The sequence below is a fragment of the Carassius gibelio genome, chromosome B20 (assembly GCF_023724105.1).
Source record: "Carassius gibelio isolate Cgi1373 ecotype wild population from Czech Republic chromosome B20, carGib1.2-hapl.c, whole genome shotgun sequence".
Classification (NCBI taxonomy): Eukaryota; Metazoa; Chordata; class Actinopteri; order Cypriniformes; family Cyprinidae; genus Carassius; species Carassius gibelio.
Genome location: NC_068415.1, coordinates 5808253 through 5825688, shown reverse-complemented (window position 1 = coordinate 5825688; position 17436 = coordinate 5808253). Strand labels below are relative to the sequence as shown.

General features: G+C 35.8%; 1 protein-coding gene across 2 annotated transcripts in view; it reads left to right on the top strand.

Moving 5' to 3' along the window:
* The window catches only part of cep85l (centrosomal protein 85, like), a 59090-nt gene extending 42576 nt beyond the window's left edge, over positions 1–16514 (top strand). For both annotated transcript variants that reach the window (XM_052585675.1, XM_052585674.1), the window contains exons 4-13: positions 4041–4126; positions 6700–6817; positions 6911–7108; positions 8116–8268; positions 9707–9861; positions 10195–10312; positions 11402–11452; positions 11568–11675; positions 14403–14583; positions 14673–16514. In XM_052585675.1, coding sequence (XP_052441635.1) covers positions 4041–4126; positions 6700–6817; positions 6911–7108; positions 8116–8268; positions 9707–9861; positions 10195–10312; positions 11402–11452; positions 11568–11675; positions 14403–14583; positions 14673–14836 — 1332 coding nt within the window. In that variant the 3' untranslated portion in view covers positions 14837–16514. The remainder of the gene's footprint in view (positions 1–4040; positions 4127–6699; positions 6818–6910; positions 7109–8115; positions 8269–9706; positions 9862–10194; positions 10313–11401; positions 11453–11567; positions 11676–14402; positions 14584–14672) is intronic.
* Positions 16515–17436: the final 922 nt, after the last annotated feature.

The window sequence follows — 17436 nt, the reverse complement described above, 5'->3', positions numbered from 1 at the left end:
TAAGCTACATTTTTAGAAATTTTAGTCTTTATGTCTGAAATCAATGAAAGCAAGAATTCTTTTTCGTGGGATTTTATATATCACTATGCTGGGGCATTAGGACCCACGCAGACCACATGGTCAAGTTTCAATATGTGCACCTCTTCCTGGAAAATTGATCAAAATATGTTCCCCTTTAGTGTGTCCTGTCCAAACTACTTGTTTCAATAGGAAATGCACTGTCAGGTGATTTATTGTGGTGTTTAATGTGGATTTTGTTCATAGAGTTAATGTGGTAGTGGTAAATAATAGAATATGCAGGGGAGCTTTCTCCATTTTAAAATGAAGACCTATTCAAAGTTGTTGACTCGAGGCGAACGAGGACCAAAGGGAGTATAAAATTAAAGACGCAGCATTTTGCATTTTCTGGCCTCAGTCTTCTGTAATGAATGAGGTTCCTTCTTCAAGCAGCTGTTCATATCTTAGACCGTTTAAATGGCTGCGTTGAAGGAGACAAACAGTGCCATCAGGAGCTTTGAGGAGCAGGTGGGGGAACAAGTTTAGACAAACTTCTGACTCATAAAGCTTTTAGTTTATGTAACAGCATAAAATTAGGTAAACATAGATGTTTATTCCCACTAGTTGCCCACTAACCTTACTCTTTTCAGGACTTATCTGCTATGATGCATGTTTCACACTCACACTTTTTGATGCCATAAAACCAGTACAGATACAATGACTTTAATCTCATATTGCTATGACTTTGATTTTTGACTTTATTTTCATGCTAAGACTTTAATCTCATAATGTTATGCCTTTATTCTCAATATGGCTACAACTTTATTCTCCTAATTTTGATTTTATTCTCAAAATATTATGCCTTTAATCTCGTGATCTTACATTTATTTTATTTTCGTTTGCGTGGCTATAAAACACTGTGGTAGATCTTGCCTGGGTGTTTACCTGCAGAATTGTTTTTCGTTGGGCTACGTGGTGGACACTGTATGAAGCACAACAATGTTTTGGAACAAGTTCCTGCAGGGAGCTCCGTGACCATGTGTGATTCTATCGGCGCCAGTAGTCTCGTGGTTAGTGTGCGACATACAGTGCATCTGCGCTCACGGTGACCTACCGTATTTTCCAGACTATAAGTCACACTTTTTTTCATAGTTTGGCTGGTCCTGCGACTTATAGTCAGGTGTGACTTATCTAAATTATTTTGACATGAACCGAGAGAAATGAACCGAGAGAAATGAACCAAGAGAAAACATTACCGTCTACAGCCGCGAGAGGGCGCTCTATACTGCCAGAGATGCTGCTCAGTGCTCCTGTAGCCTACACTAAGCAGCATTGAGCGCCCTCTCGTGGCTGTAGATGCTAATGTTTTCTCTTGATTCTAAATAAATGCGACTTATAGTCCAGTGCGACTTATTTTTTTTTCCCTCATCATGACGTATTTTTGGACTGATGCGACTTCTACTCAGGTGCGACTTATACTCTGAAAAATACGGCAAGTTTTATTACCTTCTCGAGGTCCTTTTTCGGTCCCACTCCCCACTCCCAGTGCTTTCCTTTCTGCTCTCTACTATCCTTTCAAATGAAGGCATAAAAAAGCACAAAAATATAACTTAAGAAATACGCTTTCTAAATGGCCACATATGTATGACAGAAATTTGGAGGCCTAGAGTCAACATAGTATCTTATGTAAGTGTAAAGGTCCTGGTCTTGATAGGAATTGCATGGTACTTCTGGCATGTGGTGACAACACCCTGCGAGGAGACAAGCTGGTGGGGAATGACTGCTATGTCCTGGCTCCCATGCTCTCCAATCATCAACTTAAAGCCTTCTGGTCAGATGCATGGACACGTCACAGGCCATCATAGTAGTGCATGATAGTCAAATGTGTGGGTTACATACATAATATGGAGTTATGCATAGAAATGATTGTTTCGCTTATATGATGGTCATGATGTTGTCTCTTTAATCATTAATCTTGGGTTTCTTGCCCCAAAATTGAAAATCTCCTTCCTGAGTTGGGATTAGCAATAAGTGTTCTTTTGTTTTAATGTTGCAAGCTGTTCTGTTTAATAGTTGGTTGGTTAGGCTTGCTTCAGACTGGCTGGTACTTAGGTATCGTGGATTTCGAGATTTATGACATTGTCTTGTAGTCCTGGACATCTTTGTGGAATTTGGCTCTTTGGGTTGTTTTAACACCAATCTGATTTAATCTTAAATTGTCTGATTCACTCTGATAACCTACAAGGTTAATAAAACTTTAGGAGTTATAACATCTACTTTTGGAAGATGCTTTTAACTGCAACTTGCATTGAATTCAAGATATACATCTCTTTATTGATTCTTTGCTGGAATTTGAACCCATTCACATAAATGTAGTTGTATAGACTACTTTTACAACTTTGTATGGTTCTTTTGCACCCTTTTTATGTATAAGTAAAGGCAGAAAGTGCTTTTCTTTTTTGGGTGAACTGATCCTTTAAGAGTGAAAAGAGCGAGCTGCTTACTCAACTTCTCCCCATCCATTCTCTGTCATCTGCTTCCCAGCTTGTGTTTGTTGTCTCTGCTGCCAACCACCCAACCGGTGATGGACTCCTTCTGCAAAGCTCCTTGTGTGCGAGTGGTTGGTGCTCGTGGCACATACTGTGGAGATTTGAGCCAGCTCGTTGTGTTTACCACACACTGACTGTTAAATATATCCCCAGCTATGTGAAGAGTTGAGGGAGGCCTGGCAATGAAAGTGGCACCTGCTTCTTATCACCGCACAGTTTGCTGCTGAGACTAAAACCTCTCCAGAGGCAAATAAAGGCATGCTTGCAGACTCGAGTGCGCCACTGATATGTGCCGCATTTATAGGGTTGGCATTTGTGAGTCTGGCGACTGGTCAAGTCTGCCGATTTGGGTCAGGGAAACAATACGCACTATTTTAAAGAGTTGATGTAAATGAGTCTAATACATCTGATAACTGGTTGTGTAATTGGCATCTGCGGTTGCTCCTGCACAACCACATCAGTTGAATGCATAGTCTAGTGGACGGCTGCCATTGGTCTCCTTGGATAAAATGTACCATACCACATCCAGTATCCAGTGCAAAAAGTACAGGACTCCTAAGATTTATTTAGATTCTGAACAGTTGCTCAGATGACAAAAGAATCGGTAACAATGAACATGGAGACACCTTATGATTAAAGAAAATAAGTTTCATTTATATTGTTAATTATTTAATTTATTTGAAAATATGAAATCAAATTATACATAAAAGATTTTACAATATTTTACTAACGTAAACAATTCATTTAATAGTTAATTATTCAAATGTATTAATTTCTAAAATTAAATCATTTTAAATAATTCATTTGAAATGAACAATTCCATTGCGAGAAACATGCAAATCCTGAATTTAGAACGGTTTATATTATATCAATATATATAATATATATTATAGCTATAATAATATAATTTATATTAAAAAAAATCTACATTTCTAAATATTTTTTTTATTATTAAACGTTTAGTTATTTCACACTAAATACCTTTAATAATTATACTGTTTTTAATTTCATTATGAGAAGCCTACAAATCCTGAAAAATTACCTGTTTATATTATATCAATAAAGTAGCAATTAAAATATTTTTAGAAAAATATTTTAATTCATTAATTCTCAAATGTGTTATTTATAAAATGATTTTATATTAAATATGTAAAAATATTCTTATTATTGGTTCATTTTATTACCTGCAAATCCTGAATATAAATCTGAATTTATTAACTTTCAGTGAGTTACACATCTCCTTTGAACAAACATGCAAGTAAAGTTCTAAACAAATGCATAATCAGATTCAGTAGACTCGCTGTGGTCCTCGAGGCAAACCCCCTGGAGTTCTTCACTGTAATGCTGCGTGACTTCGGTGGCAGTTTGTTGCTGATGGTGATTATGATGACAGAGTATGTTAATTACACTGTGCTTACCATAAGTACACGCTAGCCTGACCCCGCGTGTTTACCAGATGAGCGCTTCTAATGCTGTAATTATTGTTTGGTGCAGATGCTGGGTGGAACATCTCTCCCTGTCAATACCCTGGTAAAGATTAAGGAGGGACTCCTGAGGCAGAGGGAACTGGAGATTGACCGGTGAGTAAATAAAGACACTTTTAGAGTGTAATTAGATTATTTTTAGGTTGTGGGGTCAAATATATATATATTTGACCCCACAACCTAAAAATAATCTATATATATATATATATATATATATATATATATATATATATATATATATATATATACACACACACACACACACACACACACACACACACACACACACACACACACACACACACACACACACACACACACACACACACACACACACACACAAATATATATACACAAATATATAATATGTTAAAACTCTCTAATATATAATTATTAAAAAAAATGTATTATGTTTTCATATGTATATATACATATACTGTATATAAATTCTAAATTTACAGATATTAGATATTACTATATTATTATATTTTATTTAAAATATATGTATTATTTCTCTAAAAAAAAATTTTTAAATGGTAAATTCTAAATTAACAGATAATATTAACATATAATAATTAACATAATAATATTAGATAATAGATAATAATAATGGACATTTTTATATATACATGAATATATATATTTTATACATTTAATTTCCAATCAAATAACATGCTTTCAGTAAGTCACACGCCTTACTGAAGATAGTTTTAAAGTGCTCAGAATAAGACCATTTTAAGGTTGTTGGGTCAAATATTTATTCAAATGGGGTCATAAGATCTGATGCGTGTAGACATATTCAACTTATTAAAATAATCACTCATCCTAGCCAAAAATAAAAGCTATGCCACTGCTTCTGCTCATCATTCAGCTGTCTGTGTCCAAACAAGGCCTATCCTGACCTCCCACATAAACAGAGTAATGGAATCATCCATTTTTGTCTGTAGGTTTGTCATGAGCTCCTGTTTTTGGGGAGGGGCAGATGCTTCATTAATAGCGTTTCATTAATTTAACATGACATGGGCTGTGTTTGCGACTCTGACCCTGCAGTGATTGCTGTGACCTTGAGCGCTTGTAATTATAGTATCATGCCATCACCCGAAGTGTTGTGAGCTCTAACAGACGGGACAGTTTCACAGACGCCACCGAGCAGACCGCCACTGTTCAGACACAAACGAACCGCGTTTCCCTGCCAAGAATTACACATGAGGAAACGCTTTTAGCTGGCCATCAGTCTGGTACTGCTCAGACTTCTGTCACATGACAGTTTAGCTGTTCGCTTATCATATTGCTCTTTTACATTTTAGTTTAATTTATTAAAGGTGCTGTAACCAATGTTTGGGGACTTTTATTTTCACCCCCTCTTCTTCCAAAACCCTGCCTTACAAATATGTCGTTGATATAAGGAGAGAGGAGCAAAATAGCAAAATTGTACCACAGACTAACTGTTGATTTGTTTATGAAAGTGAATATGGCTGTAAACCTGAATAATCTTAAAAAATTGACACTCTTTGCTTCCTGTTTCACAAATATGGACTGCTCCGTGAACATGCAACATGATTGACAGGTAGAAAGCATTTCAGAATCTTCTGATTGTCTAAACCAGGTTTTTTTCTCTCTTTGTTTGTTTGTTTTTAAAGCTGGTGCTGTCAAAATAATTAACCATGATTAATTGCATCCAAAATAAACGTTTTAATTTACATGTTTACATATTTGCATAAAATAATTTTACTTTGTTTATTTATTATGTGTATATATATATATATATATATATATATATATATATATATATATATATATATATATATATATATATATACATACACACACACAGTATATATTTTGAAAATATTTACATGTATATATTTACATTCGTATAATTTATATTATATATAAATATTTTTAATTTGTAAGCGAAAAAATATTTTTCTTAAATATATACATGAATGGGTGTGTATTTATATATACATAATAAATATACACAGTGCACACACACATACTGTGTACACAAAAACACACATTTTTTTGGGATGTGATTAATCGCCTTACAGCACTATTTTAATCCATAAAATATAAACACAGCTATATATTTTCCATGTGTACAAATTTCTACTGTGTGAGGAATTTATATATAACACTTCAAAATGTCTGACAATTTTTAAAAATTTTTTTTTTTAGAATATTTTACACTTTCTCAGAAGTAACATCGCATTCTTGAAATGTGTTAATTCATATTATTATTATTTTACCTTTTTCAATTTGTATTTTATTATATTTTGGGTCTCAGAAATGTTTAGGCCACAATTTATGTTTCTAAATCTACGGTCATCTCAGAGAAAGATCTGTTTCAGAACATCTAATTCAGTTATTTCCGTTGGGGAAAAAAGGGACGTTTTCCTAACAAATTGCTTGCAGCACCTCTAACTGAACAAAACATTAGGTACCACAAGACAGCTTTGCGATCAGTTCCCTGATTTTGCTGGTTTATCGTATGCTGAACTTGTTCTAGTAATGTTTAACCACACTCCCGCTCTTATTTTGCTCAAAGGCAGAAAATGTCCAAACCAAGTGCAACAAACACATTTTAAAATGTCATTGCAAGTGTAAAAACTCTGAAGCAGCGCTGTGCAACAGTCAAAGTGAATATTGAGTGTCTTACTGATTTCTAGGCAAAAGCAGCAAATCCTTCAGCTCCATGCGAGGATCAGGGAAAACGAGTTAAGGGCGCAACAAGTCCTCCAAAACCAGAGGGGGCGCTATGATGACTCATATCTGCTCAAAGCTAAGGTACTATAATGATTCGGATTACATAATACTTTTATAATGAGATTAAAAATGGTCACTTACCTACCACTGATGCCTTTCTCTTCACTATTTTAGGACTCTCCGTATGACAGTCCGGTATCCAGCCAGAGTCCGAAGTCCCAGCTGCCGGAGCGCGTGAGTCCCCTGTCCTGTGAGAACGGAGAGCTGGGCCGGAAACTAGCTGCGGCAGAGCTGGAGGTCATCCACCTCAGCGAATTTCTCAAACAGAACACACAGAAATACACTGAAGACATCAAGAAACTGGAGGAGAAGGTGAGCGCGTCTAATTATCTTACTCCTAAACGTCTGTGGTGCTAAAATATTTGGATTATATGGATTATATGTATGCACACAACAGTTTCTTATGAATATGTATGCTTAATTCAGCACACGTGCATAGACACATGAATTTCTTCTCAACCTCGTTCTAATGTTAATGAAGTTTGAGTTTTGTAAATAAGCAACTGCATGCCTGAAATTAGTTATCTGCGTAAAATAACAGCCAAAACCATCAAAGTTACAGACCTCTTATTAGCCAGCTGTACGTTATAATATGTGAGAAATATAGTATAATATTATAAAGACAGCAATAAAATAAATAAAACAATATAAAATGTGTGCTTTTATTTTGCCATTATAGTAAAAGCTAAATAAGTTTTAGTAGATTTTCTTTTCAAATGTACAGTTACAGTACTTATTACAATTAAAAACAAAAAATAAAACAATTAAAATCAATCTCATGATTTCAGAGTATGAACAGTATTTTTATTGTTTATTAATATAATAAAAAAAAATTCTGACTTAAAAAAGTTAGATTTATATATTAAATTTATTTATATATATATTATATATATTATATATACACACATGTAAATATTTTCAAAGTTTATACTGTTTGACAGCACTATATATATATTAGGACTGGGCAAGTTAACGCATTATTATCGCATATTAACGTGCATATATATATATATATATACAAATTTATTATCATTAACATTTCTTTGTATTAAACATTAGAATTTTATATTAGGATTAACTATATTTAAGATTATATCTGTATCTAAAATGTTATTTTATCATGATTATAAGGCCATCCTATGCATGTGATTTTGGCGTACTTGTGGCTTCAGTTGTTGAGTTTCTTACATTTAAAATAAATGATGGTTTGTAATTGTGATATCTTTCTGAAAACGTTCAAACAGATTTGTGTCAACACAATGTGCTTAGTAAATGAGAAACTGTTGAAGCTGAACAAGATACTCTGTGTTTGGGTTCAGATGAAAACACGTGACCGCTACATCAGCAGTCTGAAGAAGAAGTGCCAGCGTGAACAGGAGCAGAATCAGGAGAAGCAGCAGCGCATCGAGACGCTGGAGAAGTACCTGGCAGACCTGCCCTCGCTGGACGAGGTCCAGACACAGGCTCAGCAGGTCCGGACGTCAAAACCTGATCGAACAGTCTTTTACATTTAACCTGATTACCTTAGATGCTACTTCTTCCTAGTTTATCACCATCCCGTTCAGCCTTAAATCTGATTGTCAGCCTCAAAAATCTAAAGTGATGTTGATTCAGTTAATCAGGGCATAATTAGCGTCTCCTTTCAATGCTAAACCAACACAGCAGTGTCAGTCCCCACGGCGTTCTGCTAACAGATCAGCACAAACAGCTGCTGATGTGACAGACGCTCTTCATTATGGTTGGAAATAATCGTACTTGCGGGTTATTAAATCATTGTTTTGTGCAGTCTGCTAGTGAAGATTAATTTTATCCGACAGTCAACAGCAAATTTTTGGCATCACATTTTTCTTATCTGAGTAGTTTGCGGCATCCTTCACTTCCCTGTCACTACACTCAGAGGATGTCTGCTGATTTTTTCTGTTCCGACACTGGATTAAATGCAGTGCAGTTTACTGCAGAAATAATTTTACTCATTAATATTTTAGTCGCCCTTTTCAGTACATATGAGAAAATCTACGATACGATACATTTGTGTACTACTTTTATTTTATTAAAAAAATGGAAGTACTCAAATTATAAAGTGACCAGAAATGGCTGAACAAATGGAAACAAACATTTTTTTTTTTTTACTTTTTTTGTTGTTGTTGTTGATTGTATGGTTTATGCTAAAACCAAGAATTGGATAAGCAAAATAAACACACAAATAGAATAACATATTTCTAAATACTAAACTACCAATATTTGAACTCCGAACTACCCACCAAATGAAAAACATTTGTAAACACTTACTCGTTTTGTGTTTGTAGTATTTTTTTACCTTTTAGAGAAAATGGAAATTGAATGACAATCATGCAGTGACCAAAAATAAATAGAAGAAAACTAAAATTTTTTATTTAATTCTTTATAAATTATTTTATTTTTGACAAATATTGAAGTTATCAAATCCATGAAATAACACAAATATTGAAATGAACCAACTGAAGTGACCAAATTTTTTTTTTAATAAATCAAAACATTTGATTTGATTTGAAATGTTACGGTCCGATCTACAGTTCAAGTTCTTCCCACACTGCAGAGTTAAATGCTGAAATAACACTTCAGACACATTCTCATTTTATTTTTCCTAGCTCATTGTCAGAGTTTTGTCTTGCTTTAAGCATAAATCTTACAACATTTATAAGGTTTATGTTAAAACATAATGTAAAATAAAGATAAAAAATATTTACTATATTATAATATTTCACTTATTTCTGAAAACAAGTCATATTATCTTTTCTTCTCAATTAAACATATCTTGATTTAGAGATTATTCTGACCAATTTTCTGAAATGCAAAAGCAAAAAAAAATCTGATTACAGGCAAAATAGTAGTGTTACTGTCCTCATCTCTGTCCGTATTGTGGCGTCTCAGTTGCAGGAAGTGCAGGGGAAGAAGCAGACTTTGGAGGACACGGTCGCCCAGCTGGAGAAAACCCTGGAGGAGAACCGAGCCGTGCTGCAGGAGAAAGATGCCCTCATCGAGACCCAGTCCAAACGGGAGAAAGAGCTTATGAGCGCTGTTCAGAGGTACTGCACTCACTCACACACTCACACACTCACTCCATTGAGACGAGCTCACACCCAGAAGCATTGCTTTTGATTTGCTTCCTCTCTGAAAGCCACTTTTTATATATAAAGTGCCTAGTCCTTGTTAGGTGAGCTGAAGATCAAAGTGCTGTGTACTCTTATTAAAACATGGCGATAACACAGGAATTAAATCAGGCCAAGCATCTGCTCAGACTGAAAAAAATAATAATAGAAGGCCACTGCAGCTTTGATATATGTAATGAGCATCTATTATGATTTCTCTTTGTACCTTATTTCATTTTACCCAATGAATGATAAAACTCGTGTCTGTAGCCTGCAAGAGAAAGTGGAGAAGTGCTTGGAGGATGGAGTACGGCTGCCCATGCTGGACCTGAAACAGCTGGAAAGAGAAAACACTCGTCTGCTGGGACAACAGAGCCAGAAGAGCCTGGTACTGATCCCCCATGAAACACCTAATGAAGCTTAAAAAGACATTACTGTAATCATGCGCTGCTTTTATTTCCAGACGTCTCTGCCACAGATGTCTTTTAGTACATTATATTCAACACATTTACTGCTAGATTGATATGTTGCACTAAAGACAGAACATGTACACTACACTTAGAGTTTGGATTTTAATAATTTGGTTTATTTTTTAATGTATCAAATTCTCACCGAAATACAATAAAAAACGCTGATATTGCGAAATAATTCAATTTTAAATTATGTAGGCATAAAAACACAACAGGCCGATTGTATGGGAACACCTAGTCATTCTGTATTATTAAATATATCCCACCTTTTATAAAAATATTGACGTACACAAATGGAAGTAACCAAAAATTTTGATGAACCAATTGAAGTGACCAAAAATGGTTGAATTAATCAAAAATTTGTTTTTTGTTTTGTTTTGTTACAGTCCAAGTTCTTCCCACACTGCTGCGTAAAATGCTGAAATTCTCACTTTATTTAATATTTATTTTAATCACTGGCTGCTTTTCCTCCTTTGGGCATTCAAATTATATAATTACAATTTCTGCATTAAAATTGTAATTTTTCATACACTCATATGTATATGCAGTGTTGGGAAACGTTACTTCTAAAAGTAATGCATTACAATATTGCGTTACTCCCTAAAAAAGTAACCAATTTCACCAATTTCAATGGAAAGTAAGGCATTACATTACTTTTGTGTTACGTTTGTATTACTTTTTCGATATTAGAAGGGCTTCATTCTTTTTAATATAATAAGTTCTATTTATAGCAAATGTAAAAACCCTTTCACACCAAAAAGTGTAATGAATAAACCTCAGGCTGAAGGAAAAGTTAATTCACGTCTGTAGAGTAGAACGCAGGAGAAGGTGGTTCAACACTCTTCAACAATAACAAAAAACAATGAAGCACAATTGTTAGTTTATCTAGAGTAATTTTTGCTTATTAGTATGGTTGAACTGGATTATTAAAGGTCTTAAAAAAGGTCTTGCTTAATAAAATGAGATTAGATAGATTTGTGTTATTTAACACGTTTCATTTGTTTCAGCTGATCGACGATCAGAAGCAGCAGATTGACAAACTCACTCTGGAGATGTCGGTAAGATGTCATTCTCTACCTTTTATTTGTGGAAGCTTGGTTTGGATTGGCTCTTACTCTTGGATGGATGATGAGTCTTATATTGAATTGAGTTATCAGAGCAGGCTTCTTGCAGGCCCTGGAAAAGAAGCTGCAGAGGGAGAGAGGCATCACGCAGGAGCTCCGCAAACAGCTCTTGGAACGCGAGGAGGAACTGGAAACCCTCTCCAAAACTCTTCAACAGGTACAGCTCACCAAACCATCCACAAAGCGACTCTAAAGTCCCGCTAAGACTTTTTTCGTCCTAAATGATACAGATGAGGCTGCAAGCGGAAGTTAGAAGCTTGATTGAAGGCTCATTTTTGTGCCATTAAATTGCTCGCACCCTGCCTTTAACAGCTGTCGAGTCATGAATAACCCAACCGGCCCCCAGTACGTTATTAGGATTCAGAACGTCATTTTTCAGCGCGCCGTCTCAAGGTCATGCGTGATCCACAGACTCTCACAGAGCACTGAGGCCGTACATCATACCACTGCCAGAGGGACACCAGATTATTACCTGGCTTTCTCATGCGAGACCCACAGACTATTGTGAGGATTGATTACCAAGTATAAAAGATCCCATGTAAAGGAGGACTGCAGTGGACAACAGTTTGGTTCCCTCATGATGCAGTTCACAACCGCTTTTAAACCAAAGATCCTACAGCCTTAAACAAAAAGTGTTTCTTTTCCAAGCAACTGAGACGTAAGAATAGTACTACAATTTTTTTTTTGTTACATTTTAGATTTACATTTATTTACATTCCTACAACCCCATTAGATGTTATAAATTCACTGTAAACCACAGGTTCAAGGGGATTACTGCTTTAACAGTTATACGTAGTAAGGTTTCACAGAATAAAACAGAGCAAAAAAAATGTAATGATATTAATAAAAACATTATTCTTCCGGCAAACAATGTAGTTTTTCAGAAACAGTTGTGGTTCCAACAAAGTGTTTGCCGAGCAATGCAAATGTAAACAAAAGGTGTGTATTTGTAGAGTAATTTACAACAGCTTCGAACTTGGCTCAACCAATCAGAATCAAGGAACTATCCGTTTTACAACATATTTGTTACATTTTAGGTTTATATTTTGCATTGAAGTATGCCAATCTGCGTTGACAGATGGTGTGTGTGTGTGTGTGTGTGTGTGTGTGCGCGTTCATGTAAACCTTTCAAATGTTTGCATTTTTGACCGAAATACAATGAGAATATTGTATTATGAAAATATGTGAAATATTGTTACAAATTAAAATAGTTGTTTTCTATTTTAATAATTACATTTTAATATTCAATAATTTACTATCAATGTTTTAAAATTGTGCGCGTGTGTGTATATATATACACAGTACAGACCAAAAGTTTGGAAACGTTACTATTTTTAATGTTTTTGAATGATGTTCTGCTCATCAAGCCTGCATTTATTTGATCAAAAATACAGAAAAAAAAATGTAATATTGTGAAATATTATTACAACTTAAAATGATAGTTTTCTATTTGAATATACTTTAAAAAAATAATTTATTCCTGTGATGCAAAGCTGAATTTTCAGCATCATTACTCCAGCCTTCAGTGTCACATGTAACATCAGTCGATCACATGATCATTTAGAAATCATTCTAATATTCTGATTTATTATGAGTGTTGGAAACAGTTCTGCTGTCTAATATATTTGATGAATAAAAGGTTCAAAAGAACTGCATTTATTCAACAACAAAAAAAATATAATATATATTCTAACAATATATTTTCTTTACTATCACTTTTTATCAATTTAACACATCCTTGCTGAATAAAAGTATTGATTTTATTTTATTTTTTTTAAAAAGATAAATTACTATTACTATACATCACATGTTCTGAAAAAATATTGATCAAATAAATGCAGGCTTGATGAGCAGAAGAAACTTCTTTCAAAAACATTAAAAATAGTAATGTTTCCAAACTTTTGGACTGTACTGTGTGTGTGTGTGTGTGTGTGTGTGTGTGTGTGTGTGTGTGTGTGTGTGTGTGTGTGTGTGTAAAAATGTAAAATCTTAAATATATGCATGCATGTGTGTGTTTATATATACACAATAAACCCTTCGATTGCGAGTCCGACTCTCTAACCATTAGGCCACGACTTCCCCTTAAAAACAGAACAGTAGTTCTGATTTCAGATGCAGCTTTTGTGTTGATTTCTAGTTTAATTTTGTTGTTAATTCTCTAATTATTAGTCCTTTACTGTGTGCTCACTTTCTCGTTATCAATTTTCTGAAAATTGTACAAGCTCTAGCAGTGCAGTTGAGTAACTACATTCTAGCTGTGTCAACTTGAACTTGAATGCCGTTCAGTGTTTATTTCATAATGACCTCGTGTGAATAAATGAATATCTGCATCTTCTGTAATGTACGACACAGAACAGTTCTCTTCGGGCTAGATTTGAATGAATTATCAAGCGTTCTCCGCTGACGTGCAGATTTAATCCCACCATCCTCAGTAGATCAGGACGCACGTTCTCCTCTGCTCTTGCTGTAGTCCTGCTGTGGAAGTGCTAGTAATTCCAGCTCTCACTCTTTAATATTTTGGGCAGCTTTCACAAACAGCTGCTCATGAATCTGTTCTTGTAGCTCTTGTTTGAATATGCTCAGAGTTATGCTGGTGATCTGTATCAGGATGCACACGATTGTTAAGCTTAGTCATCAACGCTGCAGTCCAAACTTTGAAAGTTCCTTCCACACTGCAGCATAAAATGCTGAAATCGCGCTTCAGACACATTCTTTGTGTCCGTAATAGCATTTGAAGGTGAAAATAACCATTCTCTCAAGTCTCCAGTGGCAAATGTGACAAGCCGGGGCTTCATTGTACTTTCATAATTTAAAATTAAACTCTGAATGTTCCCTTGAAAGGCTCTGTCCTGATTCACCCTGCTTTCTGTATTTGTCTCCACAGAACCAAAGACGGCCAGACGAGGAGACGCTGAATGTGACCCCCGGGTCCTGTCTGAAGGAGGCCGGGCCCCTGCTGAAGGAGATGTCCCTGTGTCTGCTGGATCTGAAGGGTCTGTGCAGTGTCCTCACACAGAGAGCTCAAGGAAAAGAGCCCAACCTGGCCCTGCTGCTTGGCATCAAATGTAAATACTCTAGCCTTAGCAGCATAGGATCTTTTATTCCAGAATAAACTGGTTTGATTTTCATTTGTGACACTTTCTTTTTCTTCCAGCTATGAGCTGCTCGGCGGAGGAGAACGAGAAGCCGCTGATGGAGGACGGCTTGCGGGCCAAGCTGGTGGAGGTGTGCCAGCTGAGGAAAGACATTGACGAGCTGCGGACGCTCATCTCGGATCGTTACGCACAGGACATGGGCGAAAACTGCGTGACGCAATGAGCCATTTCCACCTTGTCAGGCCCGACGGCGTTCCCAGAGATCATAAAGGTGAAATAAAGTCAACCTCTCGGAAACAAACAAGGTCTTTCAGACCACTAAAGGTTGGACCAAGCTGTGAATCCAGTTTACAAGGACGTCTTTACAACAAGTTTCTTGCGGACATTGAATTTTCAAGGAGTTTGAATGTGTTATTGTATTTATTGAGACCGTTTGAGTTCCTCACGCTGTTCCTGTCAAGTCGACTTTGAGGGAAAGTAGAGCAACTGGTGTCCTAAAGTGCCTTGTGTTCCTGTTTGTGTACCTTTAAACTTCATGAACGTCACTGAATTATTTTACCCAAAGAAGCTGGTCCATCCTCTGCCCAACAGCTGCAGGTCGCAGGTCGATGTTCAGGACCCTGTACATCGAAAACACCAACAGGAACAGCAGCATTTGAAAGCTCCTTCATCGCCAACATCCTGCATTTTGTGTAGTTTAGTATGTTTGAGCTTCCGTTGAACTCGAGCAATGTTGCATTTCAAAATAAATGACAGCAGAGGAATCCAGGTGAATCTATTCAGGATGCCCATTAAATAGTTTTTAATTGGAATAAAATATGAGCTGCTTTTTTAACTTCGCTGCACAGTTCGGTGTCGAGTTCCAAAGTCAGACAGGAAACAGAATGTTCTGCACTTCCTGTGACATGCTTATGACATTTTATAAACTCCAGATAACACATGTATTTCTTAGGAATATGGACGAAATCAATGCAAAACTTGTTCACTCAGGTATTTTAAGAGTTTCTTTTATTCGTTGTCGTTGCTCTGAATGCTTTCAGAAGGGATTTAAGTGTCATTAAGTTCATTTCGACCCCAAGCAGAATATTTTATAGTTGATAAAGTCCAGTGATGCGGTCATGTCAAGCTTTGCACCAAGGTGACGAATGTTTAAGATATTTACAGTACAAGCATCTATATATGGCTTATGTATCGTGACTGTACTCTCATTGTATTTAAAGTATATTAAGCATGTTTTCAAATGGAGGTTTTGTCATTATGTGCTCATAATATCTTGTGCATGTGCATAAAATTACTGTATTTAAAGAAGGGACTAGATTAAGGTAACTAAGTAGATGTACGCTGCGCTATGCAACCTCACATTAACCAGCATTTATTATGCGTTTCTGCAGATATGTAATATTATTCTGTGCCTTTACAAATCTATGCAGCAGAACCACAGTATGACATCGAAGGGTATTTTCCATAACTGGCAGAGACAGGAAGTTTATTTCATAAATGTGCAGGCCAGCTAAGCCATATTCACATGCAATGCATATTTATTCTCAGGCAGAGAGCTGCTCATAACCAGATGGAGAATGCATGTGGTGCTCTTCATTGTGCATTAGAGGACAGTGTGACCGCATGCTGAATTGTGTATATATAGGAATACAAAAGCAACGTGCACTGGTTGACATGACCCACTCACTGTGCACTGAAAGCCACTGGTTGGTTTAACAGTATGTTTGAATTTCACATATGTCTTTCAAATCTTAAGCTTTTAATTTTCCAGCTAGATTTTACAAATGCCAAAGGTCTATTTATGTACAATTTTAGTTTTTGTTCTCAAAAGTATTAACTATTTTTCCATTTTGTAAAGTGCTTTTCGTTTGTACAAATGTCAAATAAAGTATTTTTCTACATCGGTTTGTTTAAATGTTTTTACTAACAAGAACAGTAAATTCATGTAGATTATTTTTTATATGATGCACATTCAATTCCAAATCTTGGTGTAAAATGTAATGTATAGAATGTGCATTACATTTAAATTTCTAAATCAAATGGTCGAAGTATATTTTTTACTTTGAAAAAATAATAATAAAGGGGGGGGGGGGGTACAGTATTTTTTTTGGAGTGTAAGTCGCATCGGTTCAAAAATACATCATGATGAGGAAAAAAAAGTCGCACTGCACTATAAGTCTTTGTCTATAAGCACTGCACTAAATTTTTTATAACCAAGAGAAAACATTACCATCTACAGCCGCCAGAGGGCGCTCTATGTTCTCAGGGGTAGACTACAGGAGCACTGAGCATCATAGAGCGCCCTCTCGCGGCTGTAGATGGTAATGTTTTCTCTTGGTTCATGTCAAATTAATTTTGATAAGTCGCACCTGACTTTAAGTCGCAGGACCCGCCAAACTATGAAAAAATAAAAAAGTGCAACTTATAGTCCGGAAAATACGGTATTCAAGTGTATTTTTTTTTTTACTTTAAAGAGCCTTTAAGAAAAAACAAATTAGGGGGGGGGGGGGGGGCACAATGTGGTTTCATGCATTCAGAGTGGATTACACTGTAAAAGAGTTGGATTCTCATGCCAAGCATGGATATAGTTTAAAAATTAATTTGGATGTATGACTATTTCTGTGCCAAAAATCTTACTTCCAGGTTCATACAAGTTTCAGATTTTTCAATTGTGAATACAATTGTGACGTAGACGAAGGTGGAACCTGGAAACCCACACCCACATTGACCAGAGCGAGATCGCGCTCATCAGTGAGCTTCTTTCAGATGAACATTTTATAAATAAGGCCCAGTTATACGCTGGATTTGCATATGGTTTAAAAC